Here is a 21,132-nt window from a genome sequence, read left to right on the forward strand (position 1 = left end):
AAAAAAAAAGAAACCAACCAACCAAACAAATAAAAACCAGGATCTCCTTTCTGGAGAAGGCCATATCAGGGACAGGTATGTAATGTAGCTGTGTGCTTGCCTAACACACAAATGTCCTGAGTTTAACCCTGCACCACACAAAACCAGGCACAACAGCATACACCCATCATCAAAGCTCTTGGAAAGTGGAGGCAGGAGGATCAGAAGTTCAAGGTTATCCTTGGCTATATTCCAAGCTTTAGGGCCTCCTAGGCTACAGGGACAGCCCATCTGAAAATAAAAACAAGAACAACAAAAGAGAAGATAATTTTAGAGTAAGAAAACCCAATGTAAAAATGCTTACAGTAATTTCAAGAAGGCTTGTACACACATGTGTATGAGTTGTATTCATGTATATTTCGCTAAAGAAATTCTTTAAAATTAAGTTGTTGAATTAAATTAAACATTAAAATAATGTACAATTTATAGAACAACCAACTTAACTATTAATTCATCTGTCTGTACATATTATTATTCATAATCCCTTTTGGTAAGTATCAGTTACTTCTGGCAATGTGACTTTTGTCTAATTTTTATTTTCATTTCTATATATCACTTTTTAAAATTTTTCTTTACACCTATAACTTCAGCAAGTGGTTTATAAAGATTCTTTTTAAAAGCTAGTTTCTTTCAAAATGGAGAAATGAAATAAAGCACTCAGTTTCTTTCATTGTATTGTACTTTATTTGACCACATTCTAGCAGATGAAAGGCCCAAGCACACGTGATTCTCACTTGGGCCCACCTCTTCATCCCTCCAAGGAGATAGCTAGAAGGAACTGGAAAGGGAACAGTTTTTCCAAGCTTGGCTTCCAGGGACTAGGGGACTTGGGCCTTCTTTACTGCTGCTAGTCCTTAAGCTCAGAGCAGAATTGCTTTGCATCCTGTTGAAGGATGATTCACAGATGAAGTCTTGAAGTCCAGTGGAACTATGGACTATGAGGCCGGTGAGGTCCAAATGCAGAAAATAGGAGGTCTGATGGTGTCTGGTCATTCAGTCTTCAGGAAGTGCTAGGCAAGACTGCTGTGTAGAGGGAATGAGAGGTCAGGATGCAGCAGCCTGGCAAAGACGGTGCAGACACATTCACCAGATTTTCTAAGGATATGTGTGATGCACAATGAGACCAGAAGCCAGCCTGAACCATGGAAGCCAACTCACCTCCTGTCCCAACCATCTCAATCACCCCCTAAGGATCCTTCCTACACATGGACTTTCACCAAAGAGCCTCAGAAATGTGTGAAATCCTGATTTTATCTCGACTCTGTGAAGAACTTGGACTAGATACCACACTTTTCTGACAGAGATAATGAGCCATAGAGAAGTCTGTTACTTCTAGGGCTGGTGCTTGGGGGAGGCCGGCCTCAAAGGCTCTGTACAGTAGACTCCAGATCCCATGGGCTCTAGAGAGCCTAGTCCTGATTCCACTACCTTGAACAAGCTACCACCTTTACAAGTGCCTTGCAATGGACATGGGCCCAGTAGTTCTACAGAATTCTCTTTTCACAAAAGGCCACTCTAGCACTCAGTGGGCTGAGGCTGGGGAGGACATTGTCCCTGGCTGCCTCTCTAGTCACAGGCTCTATGGAGATGTGGAAATTTGCAGCAGTTCTCAGATTTCATTTTGCTCTGACCCTCTGGATTCTTTGCCTGGTATGGCCTGATTCCTGGACCCGACTTTCTGGGCCACCAATGTCTTTCCAACATGACCCATCAGCTGGTACTCAACCATTAGAATCCAGAGCTTCGTTCTGATGGATAGAGCTGCTAAGGAAAGAGCTCAGAATACCTGAAAAGATTTTACAATAATGTGAGCATATCACCCTGACTAAAACCACCCAAACTATAAAAATTGATGCTTCATATTATGCTCCAACTCAAACCATGAAAATAATAATGTTTTGTCTCTTAAGATGGCCAATAAGGATGGATAGCAGAGGACAGTCTGTTTTATAGCTCAGGGCTGACTTAATGTGACCTGACTGTGTTGCCCTCAGTGCATTCTACTGTAGAATAGGTGCAGAGAGAAAAGCAGAGGATGGCAGCCTAAGGAGGGGCTCAGCCCCATGTCAGCTCCACCATCACCCACCTTCACACACAGCCCCAGCATCTTCATCATGTCCACAATCAAAGGGCTCGACCTGGTCACATTCAGCCAGGGTCTTCTCTGTCCCATTGCACAGGGCCACCTGAATGAGCACAGGCAGAGCTTCATCAACTACTGGTGGATACAACATGGCTATAGGTGTGTGCTTGGCTGCTCCACAGCCCAGCTCTCGGCACACCACTGCCACATCCTTCATGTCCCAGCCGTCATCGCATACAGTGCCCCAGCGACCTTCCTGTTCCACCTCTACACGACCTTCACAGTGGTGGGGACCATTCACCAGACGCACTTTGGGTGGAGGCTCTGCAAACAGAAGGTGAAAGTACATTAAAAACCATACACACCCCAAGGCAGCTCCCATGTACACAAGTCTCTACAGCAGTGGGGGAGTGGGACAGGGGTACGGTTACAGTTCATGTCAATGTTGATTGACAGTATCTGGAATCACCTAAGAGAAAAGTCTTCAGGCACCCCCTTTCAGGAACTGTCTAGATTAGGTTGGCTGGTGGCCATGCCTGTGGGACACTATTGATTAGGTTAATTGAGCTAGGAAGACTTGTCTGCAGTAGGTACTGGTATTCCCCAGGCTGGGATCCTTGACTATATAAAAAGGAGACAGTTGGCTGTGCATGTAAGACTATAGAGACTGAGGTATAAGACTAAATGAAGAAAATAGCTTAAATTAAAGAAAAAACTAAAGCTTAAATTAAAGAAAGAACTAGAGTAGATAGAACTTTCATTCATTATACTCCAAAAATAAACAAAAATGACATTAATTTTTTTGTTTCACAGAAAAAATATGCATAAACTGACAGTATGTAAGACCATTAACCAAATTTCAGTGATTTCTCTGAGGTAAAAATTTTACAGGCCACGTTTTAGTAAATGCTAAATATAAGAACATAGGATTTTAATAAATGCTAAATACAAGAACAAATGAATATCTAAGAATCTAATAATAAAGGATTCATATAATATTTATTTATAAGAAATTATAAATTTTTTATAAAATAATTGAGTGACTATATTACACATATTGTAGACAATAAGCAAATGAAGACATCATACATCAAAAATTTTAAAATGAGATAAAGGTGGTATTTGGAGGAAAACATAGTTTTAAATACACTTGTTAGAAAACAAAAAGTGAAAAAAAAAAAAAAAAAAAAAAAAAAAAAAAAAAAAAAAAAAAAAAAAAAAAAAAAAAAAAAAACAAAAAGTGAAAAAGAAGTCAATGAATTAGAAAAATACTTTGGAATAATAAGATGATATTGACTTGAAAAGTAAAAATTTAAAAGGAAACCCAAATTTAAAAAAAGAACAATGAAATAGAAAGACCTCCAGTAAATCTGGTTGAGAAAAGGGGGCCATTCAGGCACATTAAAAGTGAGGAGAGAACATAGTCACACACTGGAAACTAAACACCAGATAGGGTGCTCAAGAGTCTGTGATAAATTTGAAAATCTAGACTTTCCTATTTAGCTCATCTTTGAGGGGCAAAGCACATAAACTGTTGTGTGAGGAGCTGAATGTAGCATACGTGTGTACAGTGTACGTGTGCACGAGGAAGCCAGAGGAGGACGCCTCGTTGCTTCCACTAAAGCTCCCTGCTTTCTTCTCTGGAAACAGAGTCTTCCGCAGGACCCCACCTCAGCATTTTCAGCTAGTCTGGTAGCCAGCAAACCATATGGTCGTCTTGTTTCCATTCCCTGAAGCAGCCTTGCCCAGGGAAGCAGTGAGGACCAAACACAGGCCCTCACACATGTGCAGTAAGGGAACTTACCCTCTCAGTCATCCTCAGCTCTATAACAATAGCCCTGTAACAAAACAGTGTTTTAAAACAATAAAAACTTGAAAAGGTTAATGAACAAAAAAAGATTTGACAGTAGAGGTAACAGTCTACTGGGCAGAATCTTTGGCTAGTAGCAAAGAAGTGGATAATTTAAAAGTTGTTATAAATTCCTGAACACAAAATTTGTTGAACCTCCCTGAAATCATTCTTATAAAGCTAACGCATCCCTAGCAAACAAAAACACAAACCTCATGTATTGATAGGATGCAAGGGGCAAATCATATGCTTAGCATGCCTGAAGTCCTGAGTTTGATACATAGCACTCAATAAATAAACAGATGCAAACATTTGACATAAAATATTAGCAAGTCATATAAAGCTACTGCCTATGATAGCTAAGAAGGTCGTATAAGGGAAACTCAGTAGTGTTCCATATTAGAAAACTCACCCCTAAAATTGTCTCCAAAAGTGGATTAAAGAAGAAAGAAGAAGAGAAAGAAAAGGAGAAGAGAAGAAGAAGAAGAAGAAAGAAGAAGAAGAAGAAGAAGAAGAAGAAGAAGAAGAAGAAGAAGAAGAAGAAGAAGAAGAAGAAGAAGAAGATAGAAGAAAGATCACACAGCCATCAGACCTCTTCGCACAGAGCCAAAGTCTTACAAAGCTTCTGGACTCTGACTTCAGTTTCAGCTTTGTATCTGCTCATGGCCCTCCTGTGAGGTAACCTTGACCAGCCGCTCAATTTAAATTATATTTCTTTGTTCCTGTAATAACTATGTTGCTATGAAAATTAAATGATTCTCTCTGAGTAAAAAATTTAATGCAGGAATCTGTTTTGTTTGTGGGCTTTTAACTTTTGTTCTTAACTACACGGGCTAGCAGGAGCTTGTAGTCATTGTGAGTGAGTCCCACTGAGCTCGAGGATGCAAGAGCATCCCCCTTATTCTTGTGGACATCTGCCCTCTCTCTCCATGCTTCCCCTAGCCCACCCCTTACGCTGGCCCCACCCCTGATTTTACACACATGTGCTTCAATGAAGAGGAGACAGCCAGGACAAGCAGTGAGCAGAGAAGCTGTCGTCAAGACCGGAAAGCACGGCTGGGAGTAACAAGGTCCCCCAGTGGAGCCCCGATGCCCCGAAGGGCGGGAGAGCACAAGGAAAAGGAAGAAAGCCATGGCTTGGCATAATGCAAGTTACATTCTAGAAGGAGACATTACATCGTCCTACCTGTGACGTTGAGTGGTACCACCTCACTGCGCTTCCTCCCCCAGCCATTGTCAGCCTCACAGGCGTAGTTCCCAGAATGCCCTGCAGTCAGAGTGAGCTTAAAGGCTCCTTTTCCTCCAGAAGGTGCTGAGGTGTTGCCCAGAGTGATATTTTCGTGATAAAACCAGTACAGAACGGGAGGAGATGCTCTCTTGTCTTCACACTGAAGCTCCACCACGTCCCCAATAAAGGGCAGCACCCCAGGAACACTGATGGAGAGGACAGGGTCCAACACCGGAACTGACAGAGCACAGTAGAGCGTCAGGGGGAGTGGTATGACTGAGAGTCTACCCCGCTGTCACTCAAGTTCTCGTCCAGCCCCTGTGTCCTTTCCCCACATCTCACTGCTTGATCTAACCCTCCAGGGAAGGGTCCAACAGAGCTGTTAAGCATTGATGAAGAATTCAGGAGAGCACGACTTTGATTACACCCCACAATCTGCCTCCAGTTCCATCTCTGTGCCCTCTTTCAGCTCCTCTGCCACTGTTGACACTTTTACACCCATCAAAACAAAAAGCCTGCTGTGTTCAGACCCCTTCCCAGCCTCTTCCTGCCTTGTGTACTTTGTCCCATCTTCCAGCATCCCCAGCTGGGAGTTGCTGGCTCCCGATTGGGAATGTTGCTTACCTTTCACTGTGACGGTCACCACTGCACTCTGGACAAGGCCATAGCTGTTGTCAGCAGTGCAGTAGTAACCCCCAGCGTGGCTTTCCTTGACAGGAGCGATCTCCAGCTCTGCTCTCTGGGAATGCTGGCTTTTCCTCCCCACACTTTCCTTTGTATCCTCTCTGTGCCAGGAGTACATGATGAGCCCTGTGCCTTTAGCCACAGAACAGACAAGGACCAGCGATTGCCCTTCAATTCCCCAGTTCCCTGGAGACTGGATCTCCATGGAGACTTGAGACACAGGGATCCCTGTGAACAGAAGACAACTATTAAAGACTGGGTGCGGAAATTCAGGATGGGATGGGTCCAGTATCACCTGCTGGGAATTATGGCAGGTGGATATATGGAATTGAGAGTCCACACTGCTTGTCTGGGAATGGCGCATACTGAGGTGCATTGCACAGGACCACCCTGCAATCTGATGCTCAATAACAATCCTATTCTGCACTTCCTCCCTTTTCCCTACCCACTCTGGTGGCCACATCTCACAGTGTTCTGCCTCTCTTGACTTCTTTGTGAACCTGAGGCAGTAGGAGAAAGAGACTAGAATCTCATAAATAAGGTTTTTCTGACCTGAGCAAAAATAAATAAAGCTGCCATTTAATAGCTGCAGAATCTTTGTAAGTCTATATTTCTAACCCCCAATTTTTCTCAATAGCCTTTGGATAATCATAGTAACCTCACAGAGTTCTCATGAGACTAGCTGAGATGCATACCTAAAGCAGTCTTGCTCACACCAGCACTGTTCAGCACTGTTAACTACTGATGCTGCCAGTCTCTGGCTGGATGGGAAGTGCTACAGAGTATTTCAAATTTAAATCCCAGGTCTGTGTGCTGGGTTTCCTTATGCATTTTCTGAACAGCTCCTTGCTTTGGGTTTCTTTGTCTGTAATGTGGGGGGGATCACAGGACCCACTTTACAGGCACTACTCATAAAAGTATTTCCCAGGCTACTGTGAGGACAAAATGTTCAACTGCTCTGAACAGTATCTTGCAGGTGGTGCATCTTCCTGCCTTCTGCAGCATTTGTGAAAGTCAGAGAGAGTCTAGAACAACACAACCGTGTAGTTGGTTGTTTTTTTTCTCTTTCTCTTTGCTCTTTGTGGGTCCTGCCACCCAGCTCCCAAATAAATACACACAGAGGCTTCTTATTATTTATAAATGCCAGGCCTTGGCTTGGCTTATTTCTAGTTAGCTTTCCTTAACTAAATTAACCCATCTACCTTTTGCCTCTGGGCTTTTTCCTTTTCTTACTTCTGTATATCTTACTTTCAATCTTACTCTGTGGCTGGCTGTGTGGCTGTGTGGCTGTGTGGCTGTGTGGCTGTGTGGCTGTGTGGCTGGGACCTTGCCTCTTTCTCTTCTTGCTCTCTTGCCCTTTGATATTTCTTATCCCAGATTTCTCCTCCTATTTATCTTCTTTCCCCAACTAGTCTCACCTATCCTTTTTCCTGCCTTGCTATTGGCTGTTCAGCTCTTTATTAGATCAGCCAGGTGTTTTAAACAGGCACAGGAACACAGCTTCACAGAGTTAAACAAATGCAACATAAAAGAATGCAACACATCTTTGCATCATTCAACAAATGTTACACAGTATCAACTAATGTAACATACCTTAAAATAATATTCCCCAACACAAGAGCTTTAGTTCAGATCTGGAATATAGTAATTCTTTTTATAAGGGATAGGCTGCTACTGTCATTTCAAATATTATTTGTGCCTTCTTTGTACCATCCCCTAACTGGGGGTCTCTCCTTACAGACAGAGGCTGTACTTCACTGACCTCTTAGTTTACTGAATAAAGTTACCATTGTTGCTTTTCTGAAGGGAGGGCAAAGTCTTTGGAAAACTATTGTTCAAGTGCCCCAGCGAGCCATGGTAGCTTCTACCCTCAGGGATGAGGAGGAGCCTGCAGTCTGGCTGCTGCCCCTGTTCTCCCTGCCTGACTTAGTCCCATGGGCCCAACCCATTGATGCTCACTCTCCACATCTATATAGGACCGGTGACTCCGCTTCAAGACACTGTGAGATGCGGTCATCGCCTCACACCAATAATTTCCTGAGTCTTCTTTCCATATTGCTGAGATCGTAAACTTCGGTGAGGTCCATTCCGACTGCAAAGTGTGTCCATCTTTGAAGAAGGAATAGCGTAACTGGGTCGTTGCTCTGTCTGAAGGAAGCCTGGTGTTGCAGGACAGGGTCACTGAACTCCCCTCTATGGGCTGCAGGGGGCTTGCTGTCAGCCCAGGTGCCGGAAACAGCTCTGGAGGGGGAAGAGTGAATCCAAAGAGACCACTTGTTAGTAGCGGACTGCACAGTCCTCCAGAAATGCCTAAGGAGCAAGACACTATGGTGATATTTTATTTGTATTAAAATGTTATTTGTATGTTAATAAATAAAGTTCCCCGGGGGGTCAGAGCTATTAGCAAGCCATAGGAAAGCAGGGCAGTGGTGGCATACGCTTGTAATCCAGCACTTGGTAGGCAGAGCTAGGTAGATCTCTGTGTGTTCAGGGATACAGCCAGTATTGGAGACACACACCTTTAATCTCAATACCAGCCATAGAAAACCTGGAGGTCTGTACAGACAGGCCGTGACGATGCGGTCATGTGGTTGGGTTTACAACCAATGAGAAGGCAGAACAGAAACACTATAAAAAGACAGACACACAGGAAGTAGCTCTGGTTCGAGAGGTAGGACCACCGCAGGAGGAAGGGCAAGGTTTTAGCTCTTAGCTCTGACCTCTTGGCTTTCTTCTTTGCATTGGTTCTGTGTTTCTTATTTAATAAGATGGTTGGTTACATCTACAAGACACACATATCCATACTCCAGGACAGACAGCCCATCACCATTTATCCATCCCTGGTTAGTGTCATATGTCCTGTGCCCTGGCTCTCCTACATAGGCACTCTTCTCCCTAGACACATCCACTTGAGGAATGATCCCCTACCTTGGACATTAAGCCACATAGATCTTGTTTCTTCCGTCGTGTCTATAAATAGGAAAAATTTCCTATCTGCCTTACAGAAATAGGAGCCACTGTCACTGAATCTTGCATTCGAAATGGTGTAGCTCGAAGCACTGCTGTAAGTAGCTATATGAGATCCATCCTTGAAGTACTTTAGTCTCTTTATGTCACCATTCTTGTGTCCCGTGCACCTTATAACTACCCGGTCTCCTTCATAAGCATGGGGTGGCATGCTGATGCTCAGCCAGTCTGCAAAGGAAGCAAAGAGACAGAGAGTATCAACACTGCCCCTGCCTGGATGCTCCTGGGAAGGGAGAGGCTCTGCATGTGTCTAGAAGCTGAGGACCCACAGTGCCTGGGGACCTGCTGGCCCTGCTCACTTTCTGGCTCAGCAGAGTGGACCCTACTTTATTGAGTGATATTTTCCCCCCAACGTGTCTTTTGGATGTATGTTAATAGATTTTTATGCTGTGTTTCCCAGCTCCCAACAGCTGGACTAAATATGAATTTAAAATGAGTCCATTAGCTAAGTGAGATAGCACAGGTCTGGAATGAATGCCATTCATGAAGTTGAGGCAGGTAGGTCACAGATTAAGCTACAGATTAAGTTTAGTGTGAACTTAGGTGACAGAAAGACTCGATCTCACAATAAACAGCACACATGACTTGGGTACGGATAGCTTAGTGATGGAGTCCCTTGCCTGGCTGTGCAAGAGCCTGGCCCAAGCCTCAGCACCACTTTTCCCTCCACTAGAAACTCCAGCTGTGTCTCCTCACACCTATTGACATGTCCTCAGGTCCCCATGGCAGCCATGATTAACCCTTCTGCTTGTCTCCTGTGTATAATCCCTGCTTAGTAGCGTGGTCAAGTCCTTCCATTGCATGCCAGTCTCCCGAGACGGAACTAAGGGGGCCACTGAGACTCAAGCTCCTGAATCTACATCTCCAAGTCTCTGGCATCTCCTAGAAACTCTTTCAGAGGCGTCTGCAAATCATGGTCGTGCTTGGCCCTGTAGGACCCCCATAAAGAAGAAGTGGAGCCATCGCATCCCCCATAGGACAGAGATCATCGGGGATTGGTGGATAGTGGGGTGTTTTTGAATTTGCTCACAGTGGGAGGAGAAAACTCAAAAGAATGGGCCCTGAACATTGGACCCTTCATCACAGGACACTGTCCAGTGTGAGGTAAGAGTCCTGGGAGAAATAAGTACAGAAGTGACCTTTAGACACCTGCCTAGCTGGTTCTTCTGACTCCCAGGATTGTCTAAGGAGAAAAAACCTGGGTTCATAGTCCCTAGAGTGAGACCTATAAGGATGTAGATGAAAAACACTGAGAACTTCCTCAAGCATATGTCACACTACAGCATATATTCCTAAAGCACATATCATAAAGATGATAATCTTTAATAGTAATTCTTCCTCCATCCCTCCCTTCCTTCCTCCCTCATTGCTTTCATCCCCTGTTTCCTTCTTTCCCTTCCTCCACACCCTTCTCTTTTTGGAGAGATTCTGGGGATCAAACTCAGGGCCTTGCACATTCTAACCAGCCCAGTGCTCTAGCACTGAACTAAACCCCAGTTCACCTTCTCACCCTTCAAAGTGCTCTGCTTATGGATGCATTTTTCCTTGTGCACATCTCTATATCTAAATAACATGTTGTAAATGTTCATCCAGAAGGTTCCAATAGGGCCAAGTGACCAAACAAACTCAAGATAACTTTTGTGTAGCTTTTACCAGCTTTGGAACATAATGGAAAGAGAGGTAGATGGCCGGGCACAAAGGTTGATAAAGAATGAACTGTTTCAAGCCAATATTCTTTTTCCTACATGGTGAGGCTGGACAATATTTTCCTCTGAATATTGTAGAAATAAAATAAGTTTGAAAAGTGATTCCAAGTGATAGGAGGCAGAGAAGGATTGTAACAGTTTCCCCTGACACTGAAATAAGGATTTCACTGCAAGACACTTAGGTTAGTGTTTTGAGTTCTGAGTTTTTCCTTAGAGCTGTATTTCCTCGAATTAACTACAGTATGCACAAACTACATTTATCTTAATTCTGAGAGTTCACTGGATCCCATGAGGTTACACTAGAGCCCTTCCATTAAGAAATTTAAAAACTTTCTTGTTCACAATTACAAACCTAGGAACACAAGCATTATCTCCTCAGCACATTGTAGAAAGAATGTGTTTTCAATGGCCTAACCAAAGAAGAAAGCCTAATTTCTAGGCTACTCTGAAACTAAGTGTTTTCTTTATTTCATTATATTAAAATTCCAATTAAAAAAAGGAAAAGCACGTTAGTCATTGGATTGTTTCCATCCCAGTAGAGACCTGAAGGTGTTCATGTCTTCTGCAGAGCAACCCCTCAGCCTCTTGTTCCTCTCTGCTATGAATATATTTTCAGTCACTGTTTCTGGTGAGGATGAGGGCATTTCCCCCCAATGGCTACACAGATGGCTTTTTCTTCACAGTTACTCCCTTTCCTGTCAGAGGGTTCAGCAGCAAATGGGAACTAATTCATGGTCTTGAGAGGGGCAGGACGCTGTCTTCTTCCCATCCTGCACCAGCTTGCAACCAGAGATGGTGCAGCCTGGGCCACCCTGGCACAGCTGATCGAGGAGGAGGAGAGGGAGGTGCTGGATCCTTCCTCTCTTCACCCCAGCCCTGCCTCAGATCTCTGCAACCTTCTGCTAAGAGGCTTCACCAGGCAGAACCTCCCATGCCCAAGAGAGTGAGGTGCCAGAGAGATAGAGGAATGAAGAGAACTACTTACCAGATTGGACTCCAACAGGAGCTGTGAGGGAACAGAGTAGAGAGATTACACAGGATGGAAGTCTTCACACTTTGTAAAATGTTGTAGCCCTCCCAGGGTTCCCAAGCACTTCCCCTCTTTTTCTTCTTGTTTCTTTCTCCTCCCCTTCATCTTTCCTCCTTCCTTTCCTCCGTCTTTTCTCTCCATCTTTCTTTCATCCCTCCTCCTACTCACAAATGACACTCCTATAGAACCCAAGATTCATTTTCATTATTCCTAGCACATTATAAGCAGTCCTTGGCCATTCCCAGAAGTTTGGGTTTTGCAGGCAAATTTCCTTTCTTTTTTTTTTATTAAGAAAAAAATTTTAAATTATTTTCCACACCAATCAAAGATCCCCCTCTTCCCTCCTCCTACCCCTCCCCAACCTCCTTCCCCAACCTACCCCCAATTCCCTCCCACAAGAAGGCAAGGCCACCCATGGGGAGACACACCCAGTAGAGTCAAGATCAAGCCCTTCCCCCTGCCTCAAGGCTGCAGGAGGTGTCCCATCATAGGTAGTTGGCTCCACAAAACCCCCTCATGTACAAGGGATGGAATCTAATTCTACTGCCAGGGGGGGCCCCAAGCAAATCAAACTACACAACTGTCTCGCCATGCAAAGGGCCTAGTCCAGTCCCATGCAGGCTCCATAGCCATTGATACAACTTTCATGAGTTCCCACTAGTTTGGTTTGGTTGTCTCTGCAAGTTTCCCCATCATGATCCTGATGCACTTGCTCATAGAATCCCTCCTCTCTCTCTCTTACTGGACTCCTGGAGGTCTGCCTGGTGTTTGGCTGTGGATCTCTGCATCTGTCTCCATCAGTCACTGGAGAAAAGCTCTGTGATGACAGTTAGGGTATTTATAAATCTGGTCACTGGGACAAGCCAGTTCAGTTCAGGCACCCTCTCCACTATTTCTAGTAGTTCAAGCTGGGGTCATCCTTGGAGATTCTGGAGAACTTCCCCAGCACAAGGTTTCTCTCTATCCCCATGATATCTCCCTCTATCATGGTATCTCTTTTATTGCTCTCCCACTCCATCCCTGTTCCAGCTCGACCATATCATTCCCATATGTTCTCATCTCCCATCCCCCATCCTCCATTGCCCACTCCTCACCCCCAGTTCACTCATAGAGATCTCATTTATTTCCCCTTCCCCAGGGCAATCCATGCATCCCTCTTTTGGTCTTTCTTGTTACCTAGCTTCTCTGGAGTTGTGGGTTGTTGTCTGGTTATCCTTTGCTTTACATCTAGTACCCACTTATGAGTGAGTACACACCATGTTTGTCCTTCTGAGTCTGGGTTACCTCACTCAAGATGATATTTTCTAGTTCTATCCATTTGCAGGCAAGTTTTCAAGAGCTTCATTTCTTATCTCTTCTTCCACCTTCTTTATTTACATATTGCTATTTTTTGAAATTCAAATATAATTATATCTTTTTCTCCCTTTCCTTTCCTTCTCCCAACTGCTCTAAGTGTTCCCTGCTCTTTTTTAAATTTATGACTTCAAATTGTTGTGTGTGTGTGTGTGTGTACACACCTATATATAATACAACATACTCAGTCCATACAGTGTTACATGTATGCATATGATTTCATGGCTCACCAGTTGGTATTGGATAGCCAATTTGGAGGCTCTACCTTTAAGCTGTTCAGATTATTTTGCTTAAGAGAAATCAACTACACAGGGGCATCCTAGATGCCAGGGAGGGCCACAAAGAAACACAGGGTCTGCTCATGTTTAATAGACATCAGTTCTCCTGCCTTCTGCATTCTAGACCTACTCCTGTGAGTGGGGCTGTGTAAGAGTCTTATTGATAGGCACCACCTATGATATCCACTATGGCTAGCGAGACTTGAAGTCTATGCAATGTCTCAGTCTATGGAGGTAAGAGTTCAGTCAAAAATGGTGACTCTTGAAGTAGAGTCTGGGCTTTGGGGTGTAAAATTAATGTAGGCTGTGCATGGCATTCACTCTAACAGAAAACTCCGTAGAAGCTCTTTGAATGAAAATTTACTGTTTTCCTAGAGATCAAATAGAAATAATAGAAACAAATCACTCGCCTTTAGTAAGGAAGGACACACACAAACACACACACACACACACATGAATCTTTTCCATTTTCTGAGAACCCTGCTTTGCTCAGTTCCCATTTGTAATATCCCTGCCAGTACTAGATCAGAAGCAGATACCCCAGCTCTCCACAACCCAGCAGAGAGACATATGGTCAGGAAGAGTGTCTATGGATACCCAAGCAGAGGTAGTTATACCCTGGCACCACCCCAGGTCTTTTTCAGCATCCTACTTACCAAGGACCAGAAGCAGTGACCACAGCAGCATGAGGCTGGAGGCAAGTCCTTTGTGACAGGAGCAGCTAAGTGCTTAGAGCAGATGGACTGTGGATCTAGGATAGAGCACTGGTTCTGCAGGGATCTTGCTGAAATAGGGGGAAAAAAGGAAGTGGCAAAACTGTCTGTCTATACCCCAACCCAATGGGTGCTGCAAAAGCAAATGTCCTTCCTCTTTGTCAAATTGCTTAGATATGTGTGCACTGGTGCAAAAATGATTCTTAATGTATAGGATGCCTCCCCTTTACACATGGCTTTTCATTGCATTTGACTTTACAGAGAAGTTTGAGTTCTGGGCCCACTGAGATTGAAATCAGGTTTGAGGTAGTTTTCAAAAATGAATCTCCTTTACTACTCAAGAAGCAGTTCCTAATAAGTGACACCATTGCCAGCCCTGGATTGACTCCTCTGCAAAGGTTCAACCAGACTAGGGAGTAGAAGCTGGAAGACAGGATGGCAAGTCTTACCTGTTATTGTGGGGCAGTATGCATACTCTAAAGGCCCAGAAAAACTAATCCCTGCTCATCACTTCTGTTCAGGAGATCTTTTAGCCAGATCCAGATAGAATTAAGAAGGAGGATAGACACAGCCTGGCTACTGGAGGCTTTATCTCTAAACTGTTCTAGAGCGATCTGAAGGGCCTTGGCTCACACAGGAAAGATTCTTCTTACACTCCAAATGACATGGGAGGACATAGGTGCGTGTGCAGGGGTGGGGTGGAGGTGGAGGGGGGTTGTGACACTCGCTGTGATGGTTGGTTTCCTGTCAGCTGACACAAACTGCTGTCGTCTGGGGAGAGGGACTCTTGACTGAGAAAACGCTTCCATAGAGTGGCCTGCAGGCTAGTCAAGAGTGCTTTTTCATGGCCAGTGATTAATGTGGGTGGGCTGAGATGGCTGGGAGAGTTACCACTGGGCAGGGAGTCCTGGATTATATAAGAAAACAGACTGAGTAAGCCCCAGGAACAAGCCATTAGGTAGTGTTCCTCCATGGCTTCTGCTTCAGTTCCTGCCTCCAGGCCTGCTCTGATTTCGTTGTCTCAGTCTGGAGAAGACTGCCAAGGGAATGGGAAGAATCGTTAAAGTAATGGTAATTTTCTCTGTGTTGCTTGACATTACAGCTTCAGGGAGAGAAGGTCCAATTAATGTAAAATAATCCCCCTCTCAGGCCAACAGGACCTATGGTTGGAAAAGAAATAGTTGCTCTAGCAACATTCTAGGAGACAGATTTCTATGTGTTCAGCCTCCAATGGTCCATCTCTTATGCTGGTACCCTGCACCCTACCAAACTTAAGTCACGGACACTCATAGAAATATTTTCAAAGAGTGCAATGGAGTGGTTTCCTTAAAGCAGTTGTTCTCAACCTTCCTAATGCTGAGACCCATAAGTACAGTTCCTTGTATTGTGGTGGCCTCCAATTATTGCTACTTCATAACTAATTTTGCTGCTGTTATCAATTGTAATGTAAGTATCTGTGTTTTTCCATTGTCATAAGCAACCTCTGTGAAAGGGCTATTTGAATCCTAAAGGGATCATGACCCACAGGTTGAGAACTGTTGCTCTGAGTCCAGCACAGGCTGTGAAGTCAAGCCTGGAATATGTGACAATCTAGACAGTAGGTGATACAAAGTGAACAACTTTTGGCCCTATATTAGGCCTGGCTGTTGGCTTGGGTGCATGTACAGAGACACAGGGTTAGTCATAGACACAAAAGGATCACTGCTTCAACACATGTTTGTACCAGTAGCAACTCCTGCCTTTCTCTAGGACTAAAGATATCCCAAAAACACATGTACAAGCATAAGTGCCCTGATTCAACTCTGGAAATAGATGGCACATAGAGTTATCAAGTCATTTAGAAATAGTGGGTGTCCAAGGAGTACTCCGAAAAATGGAGATATACAAGACTCTAAATTTACATCTGTAAATCTTTCTGCTACCAGAGAGGGAAAATGAAAATATATTAGAAAGTTAGTCCCACCTAGAAAAATCTACCCTGCTCTCTGTCTCTGTCTCTCTTTGTCTCTGTCTCCTTCTCCCTCTCCCTCCATTCCTCATTCTTTCCTCTCCCCTTCCCTTTTTCTCTCTCTCTGATAAAACTCAGGACCTTGAAGATCAATCAGTTCTACAATAGTTTCAATGTAATACTCCAGTCAGCCAGTCTAGACTCAGAAAATAAAACTAAAACAAGGTCAGCTCAGGCAGGCCCGAAGCTTCTCTCTCCCATGTTTGGCAGGACTATGGGCAGACATAGACATTGAGATTCCAGTAAATGGGCTCAGGAGATAGGAAGGTCAAGTGTTTGTCATACAAGCTTGAGTTCAGAACTCTAGCACTCACTTAAAATGCTGGGTGTGTCAGTGTGAGCCTGTAATCCCAGTGCTGGGTCTTGAAAGCTTGCTGTCTGCTAGTCTAATCCATCAATAAGCTCCAGTTTCAGTGAGATCCTATCATCGTCATCGTCATCATCATCATCATGTGCAGAGAAAGAAGACATCTGATGTAAAGTTCTGACTTACAAATACATGTACACAACACACACACACACACACACACACACACACACACACACACACGCACACACACACACGCACACACGTATGTTCCAGGAAGCTCGGTAATGTGTATTGCTAATTAGATACAATAACTTGGCATGTCCTCTGCCATTAGGATCTGACTGGGTTCTATAATGGGGTCTAAGTTTAGGGCTTTAAGAGTTAAGAATAAGGCTCTGTTAGCTTCAAGCTCCATTTCTGTGAGTTCGGAGGCCGTGAAGAGATTTTCAAAGCAAAGAAAGTGACCAACTTTTTAACAGAAGACTCAGAACCCAAAGAGAGATTTACATGCCAGGCTCTGGGTGTCTGTGAAGAGTAAGCAAAGCTTCCCTGGGGGTAGATATACTTTTTTAAATTGTTTGATAGTTTCACACATACATCCAATGTGTTTTGATCCAAGATCCCCTTCCTCTGCACTCTAGTCCTTCCTCTAGACCACTCCCTACTATTTGTTCCCTTGAAACTTAATGTGCCTTTTTTATTTTTCACCCATTGAGTCCGCTCAGCACTGTGTATGTGTCTAGGTGTAGGATCTCAGGGGCTACATCCTTGATGAAAACAGACTCTCCCCCTCTCAATGGCCATCAGTTGCGAAAAGCTCTCAGCTGCAGGCGGGACATCATGACTACCTCCATGCATGAATTTTATCTGGCATGATCTAGTACATGCTGTCATATCTTCTGCATGTTCATATGTGCAACCACCCTATTCTTAGAAGTTGTTAGAAAATAGCACTCTTATACTTGTTTGGTGCCTCTTCTGAGATGCTTCCTGAGCTGTAGGAGGAAGAAATGTGATGTAGACGTCCCATTTAGGACTGAGCACACCACGGTCTCTTGTTCTCTGCACGTTGATCTGCTGTAGGTTGCTGTGTTAATTGACATCTACTACTGAAAGAACTTCCTTGATGAGGACTGAGAGATATGCTAACCTATAGGTGTAATTATAAGTCAATGGGAGTTGGTTTAATACTATTACGTTAATGAGATGATATTTATAGATTTGCTCTTTGGGTGTGTGATCTATCTAACCACATATGTGGATAAAATTTTTGCTTTGGGACTCACAAAGGTTCAGACTGACTGACTGATAATGGCACTAGAAATTTTATTACCCAATGCACAGCAATGAGTGTGTGTCAAGTGTAGCACTTCTTGGTTCTGAGGGACTTGTCTGGATATCAGAAACAGAAAGAAAAGGTGGACAAACCCTTGACCTCACATGTCTGGAGCTGATATGGAGCTTTGGGAACCTTTGTTTGGACTCATGTATCCTAGACTTGGACCTGAAGGAAAGAAGTAACCTTTAAGGCTGAAATCTTCAGAGACAGCCATGAGGAAAGCTGGCATTCTCTTAGCCAGAGAACGCGGGCATGCACAGCTCAGTAAGACACACATTGAAAAGCAATAACCATGCTGCTACATTAGCTAATACTACAGAAGAAATGGTGGCTTATGCCCGCAGGAGTAGAGAAGGAAGCCTAGATCTCCCCCATGATGGTTCGATGGCTACCCAGTCTCTCCTAGAGTGATTTATTCAGAGAAGCCTGGGAGGAGCTTGCTGGCTGGTTAAGTGGAGGCTGTGAGGAGTCAGGGGTCCACTCCTGCCCAATGGTAATGAAGTGGCTTCTCTCCCCCTTTTGTTTCTTCTATTGTATGGAGGACTTAATCTAGTGGCCATTTGTATTGTAGTAAAAAGTTCATAATACAAAATTACAATTTAACCATTTTCAGTAGATGGATCTTTAGCATCGAGTACATTGATGCATTCATCACCACCATCCATGTCCAGAACGTTTCATCTTCCTAAATGGAACACTGCCCATTAAACATTAACCTTCCATGTCTCCTCCTCTTAGCCCCATAACCACCATTATTAGAGATTTTCATACAAGTGTAATCATAACAGTGTTTGGATTGTGTGTGTGTGTGCCTGTGTATTTCACTTACCATAATATTTTCAGAATTCATCTGTATTGGAGGAAGTGTCACAATTCTCTTCTTTTTAAAGGCTAAACAATGTTCTGTTGTGTGTATAAATACACCTATATGCCATATTTTGTCCAGTCACATGTTGCTAGACACTTTTATGAGTATCTTTAATGCTTTCATGAGTAGTTATAGTGGCTACCTTTGCATGTGATCATTGGCCCTCTGTATCTTATTTGAAGAAATATCTATTCAAATATTTGGCTCACTAATAAACTTGGTTCCTTATAGAACATAATTTAAATTCAATCAGAAAGGGGTTGATTAACTCCCAACACATTATTGCCCTCACTGGGCCAGTGACCATGTCTTACCCACTAGTCACTGATGTACCTTGCAGAGTTCACAGCTGGATAACATGGATAGTTACTTCTCTCTGCTGGTAGTATGCATAACATCTTCCAACACTATGTAAGCTAGCCACTAGGGATGAATCTTTAAGGTTATTACTAACTCAAGTTTTCTATGTTCTATTACTCAAATACATGATGTCTTCACCAATAAATTATTACTGTTAAGTTCTGGAAGGTAACCAAGAACAATGGCAATAGTCTATAATGCTTGGGGTGTATCTATGGGACTCCAGTGGCTAACAGCTCGAAAAGAGACAACTCATTCCCAGAACATGGCATTTTGTTTGCTAGCCTGTGGTATCTACTAGGGATATTGTATCCCCATTGTGAGTTAACTCCATTTAAACTATTTTTATATGTATATATTTTAGGAAGCATCTGAAAATCTATCATAGACCCTAGGGGAGAACTTACTATTATTTTGCTAAGTGGACATAATATTAAACAGACTTCTAATGACTTATCATTCTACCCATAGGCCAGACTGTCTCTTAACTCTCACCAAAGAAGCTTCTTTAAGCAGTAGATGGTGATCAATACGCAGAATCACAACTGGTCGATGTGCAAAGAATAAGAGACAGTGAAATGTATGTATATGCACAAATATATATATTTGAAACTCTTTTTGTTGTTTGTATGCATGTGGTTTCGAGGTTCACCTTATTGGCCAACCAGTAAGGTGGCTCATCCTTGAACAAGGCTGATTTTCGTTCGCCCAGAATTCAATAGTTGCCTATAGTGTTTTGCCTAGGGATGAGACCCCATGAAAATTTCCCCCTTCCATGTAACATGCCCATTGATATTATTATTATTCTGGTCTTGTTTCTGCAGTCATTTCTAGGAGAAACTGCTTCATGGCTGACTTCCTAGTATTCTGACTAATTCCTTGCAGTGACATTCCCTGACCCATAGATGCAGAGCTGAGATGAAGATGTATCCATGGGGACTGGGCTCCCCACAGTCTGTTGATCTCATTGTGTCCAATCATGGCTTTCTGCGGTGGTCTCTGCTTGCTGTGAGGAGAGATTACTGTGATGAGGAGTGGTTGCTACACTTATATGTGGGTTAAGGGTCAGATGAAATGCACTAGCAAAGTGGCAATAGTAGATTCTTTCCTAAGGTCCATGACCTCACTAGCCCTCCTGGAACCTAGCTAGGTTTTCAGGACCAGACATGATTTCCTTCCTGTTGAGGGTCCAATTAGATAGCTGGTGATTGCCACAGACATGTGGCTGATTATTTACCAGAGTGTTGTTGGCATTTAGTTGGATTCATTGTGATTTCTGGACTCTTCTGTACTATTCCATCAAGCAGTGTGGCTATCTTTATGACAAAATTACTTTATTCTGATTACTTCAGCTTTGAGTAAATTTTTGGAATCTCAATACATAAGAACTCTGATTTTGTGTCTTGAAATTTTGTCTATTTAGGGGCTCTTGTGATTTCATGTGAATTTTGAGGTGGACATTTCTATATTTGCAAATCATCTTTTGGATTGTGACAGACAGTGTACCAAACCTCTGGGTAATTTTAGACACTATTGACATCTTAATGATAATGAGTTTTCCAATGTAAGTATGGTTGTCTTTCTACTATTTGTGTTTTATTAATTCATTTCACTGGTGTTATATTGTTTCCAGTGTTTTTCGTTTGCTTCCTAGGTTAAATTTGTTCCTAAGTGTTTGATTCTTTTCAGTGCTGTGGGAATTGTTTCTTACTTTCACCTCTGGATTGTTCATCGTTAGAACATAGACACACAAACTGCAGGCTTGTAATCATAGCCCCAGGGAGATTACGGTAGGAAAAGTACAAGACCAGCATGGATTATGTAATTTCCAGGCCAACCTGTGCTACACAGCAAAATCATTATTAAGAAAATGAAATTGTGTCACTGGTTGGAATGACTTCTTTTTATTTCTGATTTTTGTTTGGGCCTTTTCCTCTGCATTTAGCTGAAGGTGAAATTGATCTTTTCAAAATGTCAACTCTTTATTTCTTGCATCACATGTTTTTTAATCTGTCACTCACTGCTACTGTGTTATTGCTCACTTTTCTCTACAAAATTAGCTTTTTGTGCTTTTTCTCTTAACATTCTGCTTCCTTCATGTCCAATCCTTGGTTCTTTGTTTGCGATCTTTTGCCTGTTCTCCTTTTTCCCTCCTCTCCTCTTCCCTCTCCCTCCCCCTTCCTCTTACTTCCCTTCCTTTTTTCTCTGAGACAGGATCTCATGGTGCACTCTGGGCTGCCCCCAGACTTGCAATCTT

At 43.2% G+C, this 21,132-nt stretch overlaps 1 protein-coding gene across 8 annotated transcripts in view; it reads right to left on the bottom strand.

The window, feature by feature from the left end:
- Positions 1-700: 700 nt before the first annotated feature.
- LOC114685824 (Fc receptor-like protein 2) overlaps positions 701-21,132 on the bottom strand; it is a 56,576-nt gene continuing 36,144 nt past the window's right edge. For 2 of the 8 annotated variants that reach the window (XM_037206736.1, XM_037206732.1), the window contains exons 3-6: positions 5,824-6,111; positions 5,158-5,436; positions 2,126-2,446; positions 701-1,062 (exon numbers count right to left, since the gene is read on the bottom strand). In XM_037206736.1, coding sequence (XP_037062631.1) covers positions 1,040-1,062; positions 2,126-2,446; positions 5,158-5,436; positions 5,824-6,111 — 911 coding nt within the window. In that variant the 3' untranslated portion in view covers positions 701-1,039. Of the gene's footprint in view, positions 1,063-2,125; positions 2,447-5,157; positions 5,437-5,823; positions 6,112-7,842; positions 8,125-8,811; positions 9,079-11,601; positions 11,623-13,933; positions 14,078-21,132 lie in introns of those variants that run through there. The other 6 variants (XM_028860476.2, XM_037206731.1, XM_028860475.2 and 3 more) reach the window with 6 other exon arrangements.

This window comes from Peromyscus leucopus, chromosome 6, assembly GCF_004664715.2.
Source record: "Peromyscus leucopus breed LL Stock chromosome 6, UCI_PerLeu_2.1, whole genome shotgun sequence".
NCBI classification, from domain to species: domain Eukaryota; kingdom Metazoa; phylum Chordata; class Mammalia; order Rodentia; family Cricetidae; genus Peromyscus; species Peromyscus leucopus.